This window comes from Aphelocoma coerulescens, chromosome 11 (genome assembly GCF_041296385.1).
Source record: "Aphelocoma coerulescens isolate FSJ_1873_10779 chromosome 11, UR_Acoe_1.0, whole genome shotgun sequence".
In the NCBI taxonomy this organism is placed as follows: Eukaryota; Metazoa; Chordata; class Aves; order Passeriformes; family Corvidae; genus Aphelocoma; species Aphelocoma coerulescens.
The window spans coordinates 3,454,314-3,472,961 of record NC_091025.1 but is presented as its reverse complement, the minus strand read 5'-3'; the positions used below and the strand labels follow the sequence as shown (position 1 = coordinate 3,472,961).

The window sequence follows — 18,648 nt, the reverse complement described above, 5'->3', positions numbered from 1 at the left end:
GGCAGTGACTTTCCTTCCAAGTGGTGCTGACCAAGTCACCTCTAACCTGAAAGCCCTGGCTCCTCATTGCTGCAGCTAACTGGGGATCTGAGAGTATCTGGAAGTCTGGGTAGATCAGAGATTTTTTTAGTCAAAAGCTGGACTTGATCCTTTATGATTCTACCTTGTACTCTGCCTCATCCAGGAAGCTCAGAGGAAACATAATTTGCAATGCTCTGTTGGCTCACAATAACAGAGAGAGTGGGCAGGGTACGTAGAGTGAGTCTATAAATAGGTCCAGGCCTGCTCTCTGGACCAAAACCTGGCCCAGGTTTTTAGATCTACTCGTTGATAAAGGAATTGTAAGTGAGAAGCTGCATTGACGGCCTCCTCCTGAGCTGGGCTCTGAATTTCTACTGAAATAAGGGCTACAAAAGACAAATTGTGTTTTGAGTGTCAGAGGGAGCTCAATGTAAAACACTGTGAGTGCTCTTTACTTAATTAACTCCCCTCTCCCTTCCAGGAATGCAATAGAAGAGGGAAAGGGAATATTTTACAACATAAAAAATTTTGTCCGGTTCCAGTTGAGCACGTAAGTTCCTGTTTGCTTCAGCTCCTGTGAAAGCACCTTCGGGGTGAGGCCCTGAAGAATAATGTTCTTCTGTGCTTTGCAGGAGTATTTCAGCTTTGAGCCTAATTACCCTGTCAACAGTGCTCAACCTACCAAATCCACTCAATGCCATGCAGATCTTATGGATCAACATCATCATGGATGGGCCGCCAGCACAGAGGTATGGAAGAGTTAAATGAGCAAAATAATCTTGGCTTTTGCATGTGTGAATTTGGCTCATAAAGTGTTGTGATTCCTCATCAATCATCATCAGTGGTTGGATAAGTTGCACTTTTATTCCCTCCTGGTCTTTCAGAGAGCACTTCACATTTATTTGGGGTTTTCTGTATTTTCCTGCTTTATGGTGGAATCACTTAACTATTCCATTTCTTAACCAGCCTGTTATCCTGAGAGCATCACCTGCTGGTAGAATGGGCAGGGAATAGTGGGTATATGCTCCAAAATCACAAGACTTGGGAACCTCATGCAAGTGCTAATTACAATAACAGCTAAATATAATTACTGCTTCCACATTATGCACGCTCTCACAGTTAGCTCTCACTCTCAGGTGGGAACTGGTATGATGATCTAATGTTATTTTAGCAGCTCAATATGCAGAAAAGACCTTTGGCATCAGTGTCATGGACAGATTTGGGCCTTGTGTCACCTTGCTTGAATATTCATGCCGTGTTCCAAAGAATTGCATCCTCCAGCTCCATCCTGGTTTCTCAGGATGTCCATTTGGGGACGCCCTGCATTCATTAACACATCCCTCTGCTTCTCTTGGAGGCAGCTTGGGGGTTGAACCTGTTGACAGGGACACCATCAAGCAGCCCCCCCGGTGCACCACGGACACCATACTCAGCAAATCGCTGATCCTGAAAATCTTCATGTCAGCAATCATCATCATCAGTGGAACCCTCTTTGTCTTCTGGAAGGAGGTGAGGGAGATCTGCACTCAGATCTTGTTTCCATCAGGGTGGATGGAGCACAACAGTTTCTGAAGGACATGAGAAGGATTTCTGGAATCCATCCCATCAGGAGGGATCAGTGTGGGCAGAGGGCTGAGAAAGCAGGGTCAGCTCCTAGCTCTGCTCCTGCCTCCCTCTGTTACCTCTAATTTGGAGCTTCCAATCTAGAATGGGAAACCTATTACTTGATGTGTCATCAATACTTTAAGGGACTTTCCCCTCTAGCTTTCCATTTTCCCAGCAGAAAATGCCAAGTACAATGGATTGCTGTTGGTAAATTATTACTTTAAGTTTCAGTAATTTAGTTTAGAATGTTCTTCACTCAAAGTCCACATCAGTTTAAGAATTTAAAATAGAGTTGATAAGATCATCAACTCTAAAATGAGCAGAGAGAAATGAATGCTACCTATAACAGCTAGAACTAGATTTACTCCTTTGTTTTACTACCCTTTGATTTGACTGGGCTCATTAAAGAGAACATTTAATTCTTCTATTGAATTGGCATATTTTTGTAAGGTTAAACTAACCTCTGAATTTTTGTGTGCTTCCAGATTCCAAAAGGGGGCATAACTCCTCGAACCACAACGATGACTTTCACCTGTTTTGTGTTTTTTGACCTCTTCAACGCCCTGACATGTCGCTCTCAGGTGAGATTGCTCTGTCAGCAGTAATTTCTTGTCTCAAATAACAAACATAAACATTAGAATACCAGCATTTTGCCTAGTAAGGAGTTTATAATTTAAAGCAGTATGATTTTTATCAACTTTTTATATAGATAAAATGATCCTTTACAGTACAAGTACACTTTCAATTATGCAGCTCTAAGTTAGTGTTTATGTAACTTAAAAAGTAATGGAGTTGAAATGTAAAGTATCAGGGTGACATTTAGCTCCAACAGAGATTGGGAAAAGCTACTTTTAATTTTTTTTTTTTTTCCCTGCTCTAGACAAAGTTGATATTTGAAATCGGCTTTTTCCGAAACCGCATGTTCTTGTATTCTGTGCTTGGGTCATTTTTGGGACAGCTGGCTGTTATCTACATCCCTCCACTACAGAAGATCTTCCAGACAGAGAATTTAGGAGTTTTAGGTAAGTTGCAAAATCAATAATGGTTTGTTTGTTTGTTTTTTCCTTGAAGTGACTTTAGAAAGCAGATGTCATTGCTCTGTTAGCTCCCAACACATCACTGGTAGGGGAAACCAATCAACAGCTCCTGTACCTGGGTATTTACAGAGCTGTACCCAAATAGTAGCAGTATTTAATATTATCCCAGCTTAGATTCTGAATTCTGATTTACTGCACATAAATGCAAGTAAATGCAGACGTGCCAAGACTTTCCAGGAGCTCTGTATGATGATATTTCCCAGATCATTATGCTGACACTCCCTTTGAAAAGAGCAGTTTCCCAGCTGAAATGCACCACAGATTTTAACTTGAATCAGCAAATTGCACCCCACCACACCGTGTTACATCTACATTAGGCTGTTGTCACAAGCAGGGGGCAGGGATCCCAAAGGATTCCTGTTTCCACCCTCCAAGGGGACTATCCCAGCTGTGGGTGTTCCTTGTCTGTTGCAGTGGTGTCCCTAATTTTCAACTGGGAAGGGCAGCCAGGGGTTCATCAGCACAATTCCCAGCTGCAGAAAAGCCCTGGGCTGGGATTCTTGCCCAGCTGAGCTCCCCTGCACTCTCTCCTCTCCCAGACCTGCTGTTCCTCACTGGCCTGGCTTCCTCAGTGTTCATCGTGTCCGAGCTCGTCAAACTCTGTGAACAGCGCTGCTGCCACCCAAAGCACACAAAGGGATGTCACAACTGACTCCGATTCTCTAAAACACACTTGGAGCAGAGCTGTGATGCTGGATAATCCAAATCCGTGGCTTTGTGACGCCACACATCCTTCCTGAAGGTACTCAAGTGCTTCTGTACCAACAGTCCTCACACCAGAGACTCTTCTGCCACGCCAGGTGAGCTGTCTGCAGAAACCTCCAGAGTGGCTCCTGTTTTACACCAAGAACAGGTATATTTTTATAGCACCAATCTGTATGTCCAGAAGGCTGTGCTAGTCCCAGACAAAAGAAGAGTTTCACACCTGTACAGAAACATCTATTGTGCCTGAAATTTTATTTATTTAAATCAAAATCGTTTTTATTAATAAAATCTACATTTTAAAATGTTACTGACAAGCATCTGAGTGAGACTCATGATTTAGACACGTCCTTTATGTTGAATTAGAAGAGTGGAAAAGACCTGCCTTCAGGCATTTCTTTTCCTTCAATTTATAGCGTTTGTGGATTCCCAGATATCCAGCCTTGATTCAGCAAGACTTTCAAGGAAACTGTGGGGAGCTGTCAAACAGAGCAGGCAGCTGAAGTGCCAACGCTCAGCTGTCAATTTTTGTACCTGTGTGACTGACAGGAGAAAAAGGGAAGGCTGATCAGACCCAGTGCACAGCAGTGGATGGATTTAATGGGAAAGGGACTCGCTTTCACAAGAGCCTGAGCATAAAGATGAGTCAGGAACAGAGCAGGGATGCTGAGCTTTGCAGTTGGGTCAAGAACTGCACAAAAGGGACTGAGCTGTTCAGATCATAGCAAAGCCCACTGCTGACAAAAGCTTTCTGGACATTTTTAGGTGTATGAGCATGAAGCCCAGATTTCTTAATCATCAGGTTCAGGTTAAAAGAAAAATTGAGTCTATGCCAAGCCCATCTTTTACATTTAAAGAGCAATTTTGAGTAATCCCATCTGCTGCTTGCATCAGTGGGAGTCCTAGTAAATAATGCTTTGCTGAGACATTTGCTGAAGTACCATAGTGTCAGTTTTCTTCTTGCCCCAGCTTAACACCTTCAAAGTGAAGAGTCTCAGACACAAACTTGTCAAAAATCTACAATTTCAGAGGTCAGAATGCTATGCTGATAGTCACAAGATGATGTTTAAACAGGATTACATTTTGGAATCATGGACTAGAAAGAAACAGCTATACTGATACTCATTAAAAATCAAAACCTGGCCACTGAAATATTTTTGGTGGAGAGTAGCTTTGTACAATTCACTTTTTTTTTTTAACCCATGCAGATACTTTCAGTTCTCAAAAGCAAGCTTCTGCCTTGTCATGGAAGGAAAATAAAGTCTAGCTATTTATTTTATGGTTGACTGCAGAAATTCAACTGTCTCATCCTGTATGCCATCCACTTGGGAGTATTTAAATAGGCTTAGTCACTGTTAAGTGAAAAAGACCTTTGAGACTCAGAGTGGGAGTTTGAGAATGTTCAAACAAAAGCTGCTATCACCACACCTACAGACAGCTTCATGTACTTACTTGCTACTCCTTACATTGTACAATTTAACATTATTAATATATATAGAGAAGAAAACTATACAAAAGTATCAGTGCAATTGTTCTGATGGTTATATTTTTTTTACAAATTTGGGAGACTATCTGGTTTCTCTAAGCAAATACAGGATAAAAGGACACTATGCCAGGCCCTCCTCTGTACTGGAACAAGCAGTATATAAATGCCCCAAGCATTAGTTCAGGTACTCCACAAAACACACAGCTGAGTCCTAGGATGCCTGGCTGGAGTGATTTCTTCATGCTCTCCTTTCAAGGTTAAATTCATGTTGTTTAATATAATTTTTAGAAACGAGATCCACATTAAGGCACAAGTGCAAATTGTTCAGAATATTCAAATTTGGCTCCCTATGAAAAACAACAGGTGGGGGGAAAAAAATCACATACAAGAAAACACCAACGGAAAGAACATGAAGGAAGGCCACATTATCAGGAATTGTAGAATTCTATTGTTACAACACAGTTTTTCTGTAAGGTGCAAAGAAGACAAACTCACGCCAGGACACAGGGGGTTTGACACAGTTCTTTTCCTCAGGAGGAGAAACACTGACAACCAGAGACACTGATAACCAAGCTTTTTGCTGAGTTAGAAATTACAGCCCCTGGTAGAAATCAGGGTTATTTTTGACAAGTTAATTACACATAGAATTAGCAAGGTCAAACTAATAATTACTGAGAGATGGGAACTAATTCAAGTAGAAAAAGTCCTGAGTATAAGAGACCTGACAAAACTGGTGCTGACTGGTGAACAGCCACAAAACAGAGCACAAACCCCAACAACTGCATTTCACATTCTGGGGATATTTTTCTATAATAGAGTAATGATTAATTATGTGGAAATAAAGTGTACAGCAATCTTCTTTAAACATTTTACACACATAACCCTGATTTTTATTTCTTTCACAAGGTATCCACAGATCCTATTCTCAATTAAATGTGGCTGCTTCTTACTCAACCTTTTTAAAAGCCTGATCTTTCATTTCAGTCTCATGAGGCTACTAAAGAATGTACCTTCCCTAGAGAATTCCTGCTGGAGGTATGGCCCATTTTTAGGAAAAATATGGCTCCAGTGATTCTGTTCCAAGTTTAAAAACCTACAGACAAGTTTCTGCAGAAACAGGTGAAGTGAGTTGGACCAAGGGTACTGCAGTAGTATAAAATTTGTTGCTGTATAACTGTTCTGGACATCTTACAGAATATGGAGTCACCTGCTGAAAATCTGATTTAGAAAGCTTGAAATTTAATGCTTTAACTGAAGCAATGCAAATTAATAGCACCCTTCATATGGCATCATGTGGACTATGCTATGTTCACCAATGTAGGACATCATTACAGTTTGTCAGCTTTGCTGACTCATTCCATTGCATGCAAATAAATATGTGCAGTTGAGGTATAAGAGCTTTAATCAGTGCCTTGAACAGGCTTTATAAATATGTAACTATGTACATATCAATTCTCCAAGACAGAAAGCCATACTATCAGTAACTTCTGCTGCTTTCCATTTAGTGTGCAGACATGATCTAGGGGGAATGAGAACAGATTCATATTCAGCTAGACCTTAGCCATGCCTAATGATTATGTCCCTAGTTACTTTTTCTGTCCTCCCCAAACAAAACCCTTTGGGCAGAACAGTGCATTACACCTAAATATTACACAAGGGTCAAGCTTTGTCCCAGACAATTAGGTAAATTTAAGGGGGGAAAAAAAGGGGAAAAAATCTTGTCCAAGGAACATTAACACTTGGAAGCAAATAAAGTAAAGGTTTTTCATGTTACTGTGGCTCCTTTAGTTCTCATCATCATCATCTTCATCCTCTTCAATGGGCTCCCGCAGACCTTCGCTCTGACGGCTTTTTCCAGCCATTTCTAACAAGGCCTGAGCCTGAGGATCCACATCCAGGATACTCTTCTTGCCTTTTCTCTTCAAAACAAAATAAAATACAGTCAATTTAAAATGTCCATGCCAGGCTACAGGGAAGGGACACACTCTAAAGTCCATAAGTGATGTGGTCTGCAAGCTTGGCACAATGGAGAAGATGTATTTCCAATTCCAAAACTCACTGGGATACATCAAATGATTTTTACTGCTGCAGCTACACAAAATGGCCATAAACTTTTCCTAGGATGACAGTGAACTATTTCAAGCTTATTCAGGTTACAAGCCAGCCAGGACATCCTGGTTAACCTCACCTCAGTCTGAAGTGCTAAAGTTTTTAAAGAAGAGATCCAGTTACAATTCAACATTTTCTGTAAACAGTTTGCTCTGTTTCTATTTAGAGCTATGTGTCCAGCAAAGTCAGGGCACATGAATTTAGTATGAAAAGAAGTGAGAAATAAATAAATTTTAAAACCCCACCAAACTGTACAGACCAGACAGTTTAGTAAGAGAATAAATTGCAGGGATAGAGAAGACTGGAGAGAGGGCTCCTGCTCATTTCCAAAAATAAACCAAGTGCAGAAAGACTGGCATAAACCTATTCACATAAATTTATTGTAAAACAATAGTAAATTTAAAGTTACTGATAAAGAAATCATTTGGGTCTCTTCATGAATTACAGATTAAACTTTCCTTGAGAGTTTCCAGTACCTTTTGTTTTAGAAACACTGGGTTTTACTGAGCCCCTCCAAGGAGGTTCCTCCCAGAGACCATTCCTCAATATCAAAAAGGCCTTTTGAAATTCAGAATAAAGTACTGCTACTCTAACTTCATCACCTCATGGCTCCTGGTATTCTTTCTTGTTGGCACCCTCAATAATTCCACTACTGTTTCGCTGTCTGCCTGCTATAAAACTCATGGCACCACAGGGCCAGTTAAAGATGTTATTCACTACAATGGAGAGACAGTGTTTAAACAGAAAACAGCAACTGCGAGCTTTGCATTCACATCTTCTCTTCCAACCAGGACACAATTTCACAGGTTCAATTCACAATTTCACCTACCCCTGCACTCTCAGGGGCATCTCCCACTGCCCAAACTTCCATGGCATCCAGTGTAAAATCCTCTTTAGCTGACAGCTGGGGGCTGTTGTAGGTGGTGCACCGAGGTTTGGCTTTGCTGTGGCCCTTCCCATAGTCACTGTCTATCCAGAGCCCGAAGTATCCATGCTGTCCACCCATACCCTGGGAAGAAAACCAGCACATCAAACACATCCTGCACAGGGAAAACAGACTGGGAAAGTTAGGAAACCTAAGAACAAGCTGCTGTGCTCGGTATTTATGCCACACTTCTGTGAGTAGGTGAAAGAAGGGGATTCTGAGTGAAGCTGGGCCTCTGCACCCACATCTGTTATTCCTGAATACAAGTAAGAATTTACCTGAGTGATACTGCCCTACCTCTAAGCTTTACAGAATACAAATATCTGTGAAATTTAGCTCCTGGCTTCTGTTTATTGACTAACAGTTCCATTTCAAACAGAGTGGCAGTGCTTGGGTTTTCTGCCTCTTTTCCATTTAGGAAAGTATCTACAGAAACCAATAATGTCATTTGATGTTGTTCACTTTCTCTAGAGCAAATTAATTCCAGCCTGCTGCAATTCCCAAAGTTATGGGCACAAAATGCTCCAAAACTGTAAAGCATTTTCAAGACAGGTGGTGTGTTGTAGCTCTATAGAAACTCCTCTGCATCTGGAGAGCTCATCTGTGAACTTGAGTAAGAGGAGCTCCTGCCCCTGTCATCACACAGCAGCAGCAGCAGCTACTTGCAATGTCTGCACTCTAATTCTGCTGGGCTTTCTCCCCCATAATTCCAAAAGCAGCTGGCATGGCAGGGAGAGCAGCCAGTGGAAGAATCCTCAGTTACACAGATCACTGTTTTGTGCTGCTTCGGGGATGCAAATTTCCTCAGAGAGTAACAAGTGAAACAAATCTGCTCTCCAAAAAAAACCCCAAAACACCACAAAACCCTTCCAAACACCAGCCACAAATCCAATTTCCAAATCATCATTTCTGAATACTTACAAGTCCATTTGGCATAGTCTGTTGGCCATGGTTTAAATACATGTAGTGGTCATTGTACCCTGTGTATGTGTATACAGCCAGAGTGGGGAAAACTGAAAACAGAAAGCATCTGTTGTCACCTGCAAACAGAGAAGCACCTCAGGTCAGACAAGTGGGCAAGCAATAACTTGCCTACAAATAGAATAGAAAACATAATTGAAGCTGAATAATTCAAAGAAAGCAGCTACCACCTCAGAAAGCCAGTAGATCTCCCATCAAGATTTAGATCTATTTTTTATTCTCAATGAACTCTGTGTAGTCACAGGAATCAATGCAATTACAGGCTGTGATCAAGGGCAGAGTCAGAAGCACCACTAGGACATTATGTCACTGTGTCACCTAGCCCAGATTGCACTATATTACCTAAAACTGGCCAACTGATAGATCTGTACAAATTGGTGTGAGTGCAGACACCCCCAGTTCTGACTACGCTGATACAGAAATCAGTTTAGAGTTGAGGATTTAGAGCAATTTTCACCATGCCCAGTTTGGTATTCAGAGGCACCTGAGCTGTGCTTGCCCTCTATGCTTTATATGTTTCTTTATGAGGAAAGAATACAAGGAAAGGGACGTCTAGTCAGTGTAAAATGACATTATACTAACTGTCTGAAGTGGTCATTTTCAACTACTCATTCAGGACATGAGTTGAGTTTCTAATGTAGCCAAAGTGAGGATTCCCAGCAACATCGAATACCCAAAGCCCGTTTTTTTTTTCTTCACAAATCCATCGCAAACATTCTTTACAAAGAGTCCTTAAAAAACCCTCTCTCTCCCCACCTAAGTTTTAAGGGAACAAGAAGTTTAGCTTGTCCAAAGAATCCTCTGGCTGCTGGATTTAGAAGGGGAACAAAGACACTGCACAAATGGCAAGAAGAGGCTCAAGTGTTCCTGATGGAGGACTGCCATCCTGTGGGCAAATTTATTTAGACACTAATTCATCATCTGTGCTCTATTTCCTTCATTTTCGTTTAATTTTCCATCTAAGCAGCTACAGGGCTTGATAGATTTCCCTGAAAACTTGTTCTGTGATCAATAAGTCCTGCAATTTTAAAAGCCTTATCAAATAACAAACTATAAATATTAATCAACAACTCGCCTGACTGCCATGCTAAGAGTAACTTTGCGTGTGTTTTATATTCTTTGAAAATTTAGTGTTATTTTTGCCACAGAAAAATTCACTTGGAAGTGTAAAAAACACTGTGGCTCATTAAAAAGACAGTATCCACGAAGGGGACAGGATTCTTGTGCCTGTACAAAAACCAGGGAATGTTTACCAGAGATATTAAAAAAAGAAAAGTGAGTATTACCTTGAAACTGTGGCTTCACCTCCCAGGAGTGAGATGCAAACCCACCAAAGAGGAAACCATCCACGTCCCTTAGGATCACTATGCAAGGGCCTTTGTTCACTATATGGGCACACAACTGTGAGAAGCTTTCCCCATGCAGCCTGGAGGAAAATAAAAGCTGCCACTTGTGCTGCAGCTCTGCAGGCAGGTGGGAGTTGATGTAGATGATGGCTGGGATGTCAAAGAGACTGGCAACTCCTCTTCCTTTGATGCCTTTGCAGTGGGGAACCAGGTTGAGGATGTCGTTGGTTTGGTCTGGGAGGGAATGCAGGACATGGAGGCCTTGCCTGATGACAACACTGAGGAAAACTGAGATCTGGGGAACTCGGTACACCCAGTCCTCAATGCCACTTTGATCAAAATTTGTCTCCAGCAGCTGAGAACCCACAGGTTTTGTCCCATCTAAAGAACAAGACACACAGGGACAGGAGTAAGTCTCATGGTCTCGAAAATAATCAGGTGATTTTTAAGTGTAAACACAATATTCCATTGTTGTAATGAACAGAAAACCACATATGAAAGGAGCCAGCAACAGTAAAGTGTCAACTACATTAAGCCAATGCAACAATAGGACTGAGAACCATTTACCTGTGGCATTCTTTGGCTGGGCTGTCATGATTTAGAAACACAAGCTACAACTCATGAAATGTTCTTTGCAAGACACCAAAATCTGTTATTACAGCAGTGCAAAGATAGACTTATGCTTTATAAAAGGACATAGCCATAAATATATGATAAATTTTATTTAAATAAAAGATATTTAGACGCCCATGCCTGTCACTTGCAAGTCAGGTATTTGTAAAACAGACAAGTTCCACAACAAACTGGGACTTCAAACCAAATCTCACCTGAATTTAGGGGAGAAAGATGGTAAGGTAAAATAAATAAAATTCCCATGTCATTTTCTAAGCACTAGGTTCGAAATTTTGGTCTCACCCTTTAAATTCAAAGATGTGACCTAAAGAGAGAAATTCTCATGAGATCACTGATTACACAAGCTCTGGGATATGCTGAATCAGGGCTGCTTACCTGGAAGCTTCAATTCCGAGAGCAGCTCAGAAGCCAAAGCTTTAACTCCACTTGAAGAATCCCTCGTATTCTCCAAACTCCAACCTTTCAGCTCCTTCCTGTAGCTCAGTACGTGGACTACAGATGTGATCAGATCCTCTGTGAACTTTAAAACATCACCATTTTGGTATTTCTTAAATGAAATTTCCAAGAGCTTCAAACGACTGTCTGAAGATAAACTCAAACAGTACTGACGCTGTAATCCCAAAGGCAGAAACATCTCTTGCCATGACAAGTCAGGAACTACAGAAATGCTATTTCAGTGTCACAGGTCTTGAAAAGGATCCTTTTTCAAGACGTTTGATACATGTTACTTCACAAAGCACCTCCATAAAATAGAGAATGAAAGAGGGAGGGGAGGGTCACGTTTTGCAGTGTAGGAGCTGCTGGTGAATTACTGTTCTGTGATATCTCACTCTCTCACCTTGCAAGCTACATAGCTGATCCTGTAACTAAAGCTCTAGGAAGCATTTTGCTCAGTTCTCAGAAGCACCAGTCACACCACAGCCCTTGCTGGCTCTTAACTATAGCCCTGCTCTCTTACTGTCTCCCCAACACACATTTAACTGCTCGTTTACCTCTTGGATTTGTTTGCCCTTCAGAGGCCCTCCTGTCCCGGCGATCATTCTCATTATTATGCTAATCTTCTCATCTGCATTCCCTTTTAAGAGGTTGGACATAAAAATTACAAACTGCTCCTTCGCAATCTGTTCACTCAGCCCAGATGATTTGCCAGGCAGGTCAATGCTTTTCATTCCATTGTACAAACGAAGAGTCATTGGCTCTGGCAGGGGCTCCCGGGTGTGTGCCTGCAGTGAGAGAAACAGCAAAGAGCACATTTTACAAATGAAGAATAACTGATGTATTTCAGGTAATCTGTGCTGACATACAGAATGTAGTACCAGCAATAAACTTTTGTCAAAGAGCTGCTTTGCCAAGAGAAAAACTAAAAATCTCTATTTTTATAGTGATTTTTTTAGTGATTTAGGTTGGTACTGTTTTTCTAGAAACGCTATGGACTTCAGAAAAATCAACACTGTAAAGTCTTAATAGGGTATAAGCAAAGGGTTTCTAGGTGATAACTCTGGTGCAAAGGTTTCCAATTCTGCCAGTAGAACATTCCAAATTGCGTTTTAACTCTGCTTTTGATAGTGGAGGTCACTTAAAAGGAAAGTAGTGTTTTCCCTATCTCAGTTTTATCCTCAAGGCAGTGTTTAACCCTACATGCACTTGTAGAAACAATCCTGGGAAATTTCCCTCTGCATAGCAACTAATTGAAGCACAGATCACCTGATTTTTAAAAAGCATCCCTGATGTTAGGAGAGAGTCAAAATCAGCACTTATTCATCTGAATTGCATGCTTGGCCCTTTGAATTGAAATCTAGCTGGAATACATCATTCATTCATCACAGCTCTGTGGGAAAGATCTGACTTTGGATTCAACTTTCAGAGTGTTCAGGATAATTACACTGTTTAAAAATAAATCATCTCAAATACATGCATGCAGGAGGACATGATTACCCAGTGTCCTCACTGTGCACAGCACTGTGCACAACGTGCTGAAGACCTGACCTGACTCTTGCACACGGGGTGTAGCTCAGTGGGGACTGTGCTGAAATCAGTGGAGCCCCACATGCCTGAAAGCCCTACTCCACTCAGGGGAGCTGCTATTACTGATTCCCGGGCTCAATGCCACTCCTGTGGAAGCCACCTGGGCTGCTCCTATTTGCTGTTAATGGCTGTTGCTGGGCACAAGAGATCCAAGATCCCGAGCTGTGTGCTGCTTTCACTGACGTCAGTGGTACAACTCCCATTGATTCCAGCAGGAGCAGAAACAGCAGCCACAGCCTTTCACATCAGAGTGCTCCACAGGGAGGGAGGGATGGTCACAGGGGGTACAGCTGTCTTTGAGAGGCTTTCTAAAAATCCTACATGAGCCTAAAGTGGGAGAGGCAGCAGGGAACACTACTAAAAGATTATACTCAAGGGTTTTTTACTTCAGACTGCTGAATTACCTACCTAATCCCACCCCTTCACTGCGCTGTCCCATTGTGCTTCTAGCTATTCCAAAGAGTGGACCCGGAGTGCAAAAAAAGGAGGTGTGTAAAAAAGGAATCTTTAATAACCATCTAACTCACATCTCTGATAGTTTAGAACTCTTGTTTTAAATGGCTTCAAGAAATAATCTGGAGGTTCCTGCTCCACCTGCTTCCCAAGCTATGCAGTGCAGCCTGCCCTGGCCCAGAAGATGTGTAACCTAAGCAGAGCACAGGAGGTGATGCTTGGGACCTCACCAGTGTTACCAGACTGCTGCTGGATCAAATCTGTCACATCTCAGTCCAGCCCAGGCATGAGCACTGTCACCTACAAGGCAGAAATGGCATTGCCACTGTCCCTGCACCTACAGGAAGTCTTCCAAAAGATTTTAATTTAAGCTGGTAAACAAAAAGCCAGGAAGGGAAAAGGCAAATGTTCATCAGAGATCACACTGATCTAGGGCAAAGCTAGAAAGAGAACTTCTTCCAGGTCCCAAACAAATAACAGGCACCAAGGACATTGGATGAATTAATGCTGAAAAACCAGGCAGCGGGAACATCATTTCCAAAATTGGTGCTCCAAAAACTGGTGACAGCTCAGGAAGGCTGAAGCTGGTCTGTATGCACAGGCATTGCTGAACATCTTAAAATAACCTGCTGCTTTCAATGAGTTTTAATTTGACTCCATTATTTGTGTAATACATATAAAACTGCACTTTACCACTACATTCATTGGGCCACTTAGTTCCTGACTAGCTGAAGGTATTAAGGATTCCAATGAATCATTTTTCTCTTGATTAGAAAATGAATGCAAAGTTAATCAGAAGCATAATGCATGTTAATTAGCTAAAACAGGGAGCCACAGCTTAATCAAGTCAAATTGAATTCTCTGCTTTTAGTACAAGTGAAGAGATTAGAGACAGTGATGCATTGAGGGAGACAAGCATAACCAAATAAAAACTGACTTTGTGACAGCTTCTCAAGACAATCTGTAAATGATCCCCCCACTACAGACTCCAGGGGGAAAAATATTCTTCCCATTTTTCAGGTCTCTGTAAAAATATTTCCATACACCCCAGCTTACTTCAGAATCAGGAAAGCTGCAAATGGACCCAAAAATGCAATTTAAGAAATGAATGCAAACCTGAAAGTCACTACTCATGTTAAACTGCAAGCAAAAGTTAAATATCCATCCTGCCCCAAATTATGAAAAATTAAATTGAGATGAGCAATCCTTGAAAAATAACTATTGCCACATCTTTATAGCTTCTTTCTGGAATTCTGTTCAATGCACTACATCCCAGATATATAATGAATAACAGATTGTCTTGCCTGTAGTGCTGCCAGAGTCATAGTTTTCTTTGCAGCTTTGGCATTTTTTGCTCCAGCTGAGCCACTCAATCCTGATAAGGTATTGAATAGTCCATCAATGTCAGACTGCTCCTCAGGAAGAAATCTGGAAAGGTGATTCTGATAAGCATTGCTTTCTGCATTCCCCATCTTTTCAACCTGAAGCAAAGAAAAAAGAATCAAAGAAACATTAAACACAGAAAGATATCACAAGGGCCATGAAAGACACATCAAACAGACTAACATACCAGTGCAAGCTTTACAAGAACAGCAAATTAGTAGCCTTACAGGAAATTATTAAAACTACTGTATTGTCTCTGTATTCACACAGATTTCATGAACTTGGAGAGCATCTGTGAACAGCAACTGTGCTTTAAAAGCTAACAGTCTGACAGCTCTTTGCTAAAACCACCCTGGCCACCAATGCAAACCTGTCATGTCTCTATCAAATGGAAAAACCAATATGACCTAATGGTTAAATTAGTTTATACAAAGTGACCATGAGTTTGACAGCTGGAACACATCCCTAACACGAAGGGAAAAGCCTGATAATGGATTAGTTATGACAGACTATGCTGCATCTTTCTGGTGCATTAATGGACTACAGCTAAGTTTGCCAATATGATACGGCACTAAAACACATCACTGCAAAGTCTCTGAAAATGACATGAGAGTGTTTTTTTCTAAGGACATAATACTAAAATCATTTGAAACAAAGTCACAAAAACATTTAGGAACACAACTCAAGACCCATTAAAAACACACAGATTCATATGAAACCAATAAATCAATCATTGGGAGTTGGTACCCACAGAATTAAGGTTGGCAATAGGGTGGTTGGTTTGGGGTTTCTCTGTTTTACACATTTAGTGGTACAACTATTTCTCTCAATGTCCCAGGAGTCACCTGCATTACACAGATTTGATTTTTTGTGTTGTCTGGGCTCTGGTTTTCTCCCTGGAGCAGCACAGCGCAGACCTAACAAGGCCTGAAATCCCAAATTCCACCATGACCACAGTGACAGCCACCACTGCCATCAGCCTTCCATATGTCTGGGGGAAACACAAGTCTGGGGTGACAATATGAAAAAGGTGAGATGTGGAATAACAAGATCGTTTTGTAGGGTTTTTTTCTGCAAATTCCATGTCCTTCCTGACACCTCTTCTGCAGGCAAGCCCATCACGCAGCCCTTCAGCCGCCTCCTCCGAAGGACACACTGTTGAGCCTAACGCGGTGTTTCTGTCCTCCACTTTGTTTACCGTAAATAAGAGGCCGAGTTGTGGCTGCTTCACCTTCAGGCCTAAAGCCTTGTCTGCCTGAGGAAGATGCCGGTCGTGGGGGAAGCACCGAGGGGTGAATGGAAACCACTGCGACCTAGAAGACAGACCGTGGAGATATTGTTAATTGAAGCAGCGAACCGCTGGAGAAAGGGGGTCCTTGGACGGTTTATTCCCGGTGTGCCCAGCTTAGCTCAGCCCATCCCTCCGCAGCCGGTGACGAGGCAGAGGCAGAGGCTGAGGCTGAGGCTGAGGCTGAGGCTGAGGCTGAGGCTGAGGCGAGCCCCCCGCCCGCCCCTCGCTTACCGGCAGGGCGGGCCCGGCCGCTCTCCGCCCCCGCTGCGCCCCGCGCTGTGACACCAGCCCGGCCCCGGCCGGCGCCATCCGGCACCTCCGCCCGCCCGGCCGGGGCGGAGCGCGGGGCCGGCCCTCGGCCGCGGGGAGGGACGGGCGGAGGGAGGCAGGCAAGGGATGGGATGGAGGGAAGCCGGGAAGGCGAGGAGCGGCAGTGTTGCCGCCGCGATCCGAGGGGGACGGGCGGGCGGTGCCGCAGCCCGCGGTGGAAGGCGGTGGGGAGACAGCCGGAGAGCTCCGGAGACCAGCGAGAGCGCGGCCATCCCCCCCTCCCGGAGAGGTTCCTCAGCATTGAGTAGACTCGTCTCCCTAAAGGAGCCCTTCTCCCTGAGGAAACCCTCCTTTTGAGGGAACCCTCCTCCCTGAGGAAACCCCCATTTCTGAGCGAGCCCTTCTCTCCTTTTTGAGGGAACCCTGCGCCCTGAGGAAAGTCTCCTTTTTGAGGGGACCGTCCTCCCTGAGGAGACCCTTCATCTTAGAGAGATTCTCCTTTAGGGAGCCCTCCTCCCTGAGGAGACCTTTCTTCCTGAGGCATCCCTTTTCCCTCAGCCTCCCTGGCCCTAAAACGTGTTTCAAAAAGAGTAAAAATTCAGAGCTATAGCTGGGACACAGCGACCACCCCCAGCATCCCTTCAGGGCTGAGCTGCCGGGTGCCCCGTGCTGAAGCATTTTAAAAAGCATCCCCAAAAGTGTCCTGGGAAGGTCTGTGGGAGGAGGTGTTGCCGGCCCTGATCTGTGCTGGAAGCAGGTTGTGGCCTTTGGGAAGGAAAAAGCTGTGTGTTCGTGTGTGTGATAAATACACACACACAGAGGTCACTCTCAGGGTAAGCACTCAGGCTCTGGTGAATTTCAATGGCAGTGGGGAGTGGAGGGAAAGCGCAACAATTTCTCAATGAATAGGTTCAGTTTCTATCTCGTGACTGGCAAAATCAGGCTGGTTTGAGGCTGAAAGGTAAAAAGGCTGTACATGGGCTGAGGGACAAGTGCAAAGTCACAGGGACTAGCCATGCCTTCAGTCAGACGTGAATACTTGGGAGAAAAATTTTAATCTCAGTGGTTGCAAAACTCTGATCCCAGAACTCACATTTTTTCAGGTTGACAACTTTCCATCTCATTTACATTACTCCCCTTGTTCTTTCAAGCACAGGGTTTGGTTCCTGTAACACACTAAGGCCTTTGCCTTCATAGCAGTGACACCTTGTTTGTCCGTGCTTTGTCTGACTCTGGTTGATTTTCTGCACTCCAAGCTCGGTGTGAAGCCTCCTTCTCCTTCCAGATGGGGGGAGATGGGCAAATTCCCACAAACATGATGTTGTGAGTGTTCCTGCACCCAGGTACCATGGAACAGGTTAGCAGCTTTGGCATTTAACTTTTATTAATAGTCTGATCGTTGTGTTTTCAACAAAAAGCAGAAATGCACGAAAGAAGGAGAATTTAGGAAAAAAAATATATAAGTTGCTCAGAGAAGTTATTAATGCCCCATCCCTGGAAGTTTTCAAGGCCAGCATGGATGGGGCTTGGAGCAGCCTGGGATGGTGAAAGGTGTCCCTGCCCATGGCAGGGGCTGGAATGAGATGATCTTTATGGTCCCTTCTAACCCAACCCGTTCTGTGATTCTGTAATTCTGTCTGTACTAACCACGGCACAGCTCCCATTGTTTTGCTCTTTTGCAGGAATTAGTGAAAATCTTGATAAAGTTAAAACACGCATTTTAATTGTGGGGTGTTTTGTTGTTTTTTTTTTTTTTTTACCTTCATGGGTGCAAAATTTCACAAAAACCTGTAGAATATTCTTCTTGTTGCCAGCTCAGACTGAAAAAACACATTGACCCGAATTCCAGGATGGATACTGTTTCAGATTCGCTCTGTTCACCGCTAGAGGCACAGGAGTTACCCGGCTCGTATCAGCAGGTCAGGACATAGCAAGTAAAAATGAAGGAATTAATTAATGTGGTGTTCATGTGAACACAACCTGGGCTAGTGGAAGGTGTCCCTGCCCGTAGCAGGGTCGAGATGACCATTTTCACTCAAAACAACTCAAAACATTGTAGGATTCAATGAAATTCATCCAAGTTCCTCTGGAAACTGCTGGAGACGTCTTTGCCCACACGATGGCATCGCGCGTTTAGGAAGTTCGCTGCGGAGCCCACACTGCGGGCTTCAACACCGCTCGCAGTGGGTTTGGATTCCCCCGTTTACACACCGTGTGTTAGAGGTAAAAGCTTGTGTACAAATTAGTTCCTCCCTTTCCCATTAACTCTGCGCAATGGCCCTGAGGACAAAACTCGGTTCTCGGTGGAGGTCCCTCCCTGG

At 43.1% G+C, this 18,648-nt stretch overlaps 2 protein-coding genes across 2 annotated transcripts in view; one reads left to right on the top strand and one right to left on the bottom strand.

Moving 5' to 3' along the window:
• Window positions 1-5,850, top strand: part of ATP2C2 (ATPase secretory pathway Ca2+ transporting 2) — a 28,273-nt gene extending 22,423 nt beyond the window's left edge. The window contains exons 22-27 of the mRNA XM_069026681.1: window positions 503-571; window positions 654-770; window positions 1,383-1,530; window positions 2,112-2,207; window positions 2,507-2,648; window positions 3,263-5,850. Coding sequence (XP_068882782.1) covers window positions 503-571; window positions 654-770; window positions 1,383-1,530; window positions 2,112-2,207; window positions 2,507-2,648; window positions 3,263-3,375 — 685 coding nt within the window. The 3' untranslated portion in view covers window positions 3,376-5,850. The remainder of the gene's footprint in view (window positions 1-502; window positions 572-653; window positions 771-1,382; window positions 1,531-2,111; window positions 2,208-2,506; window positions 2,649-3,262) is intronic.
• Window positions 3,652-16,389, bottom strand: MEAK7 (MTOR associated protein, eak-7 homolog). Its single transcript, XM_069026682.1, has 9 exons — window positions 16,289-16,389; window positions 15,965-16,079; window positions 14,688-14,864; window positions 11,898-12,128; window positions 11,281-11,425; window positions 10,213-10,653; window positions 8,867-8,985; window positions 7,850-8,029; window positions 3,652-6,830 (listed from the first exon to the last, which is right to left on the bottom strand). Exons 3-9 carry the CDS (start codon window positions 14,853-14,855, stop codon window positions 6,696-6,698), a joined length of 1,419 nt encoding a protein of 472 aa, XP_068882783.1. The 5' UTR covers window positions 14,856-14,864; window positions 15,965-16,079; window positions 16,289-16,389; the 3' UTR covers window positions 3,652-6,695.
• Between the last annotated feature and the right edge of the window lie 2,259 nt (window positions 16,390-18,648).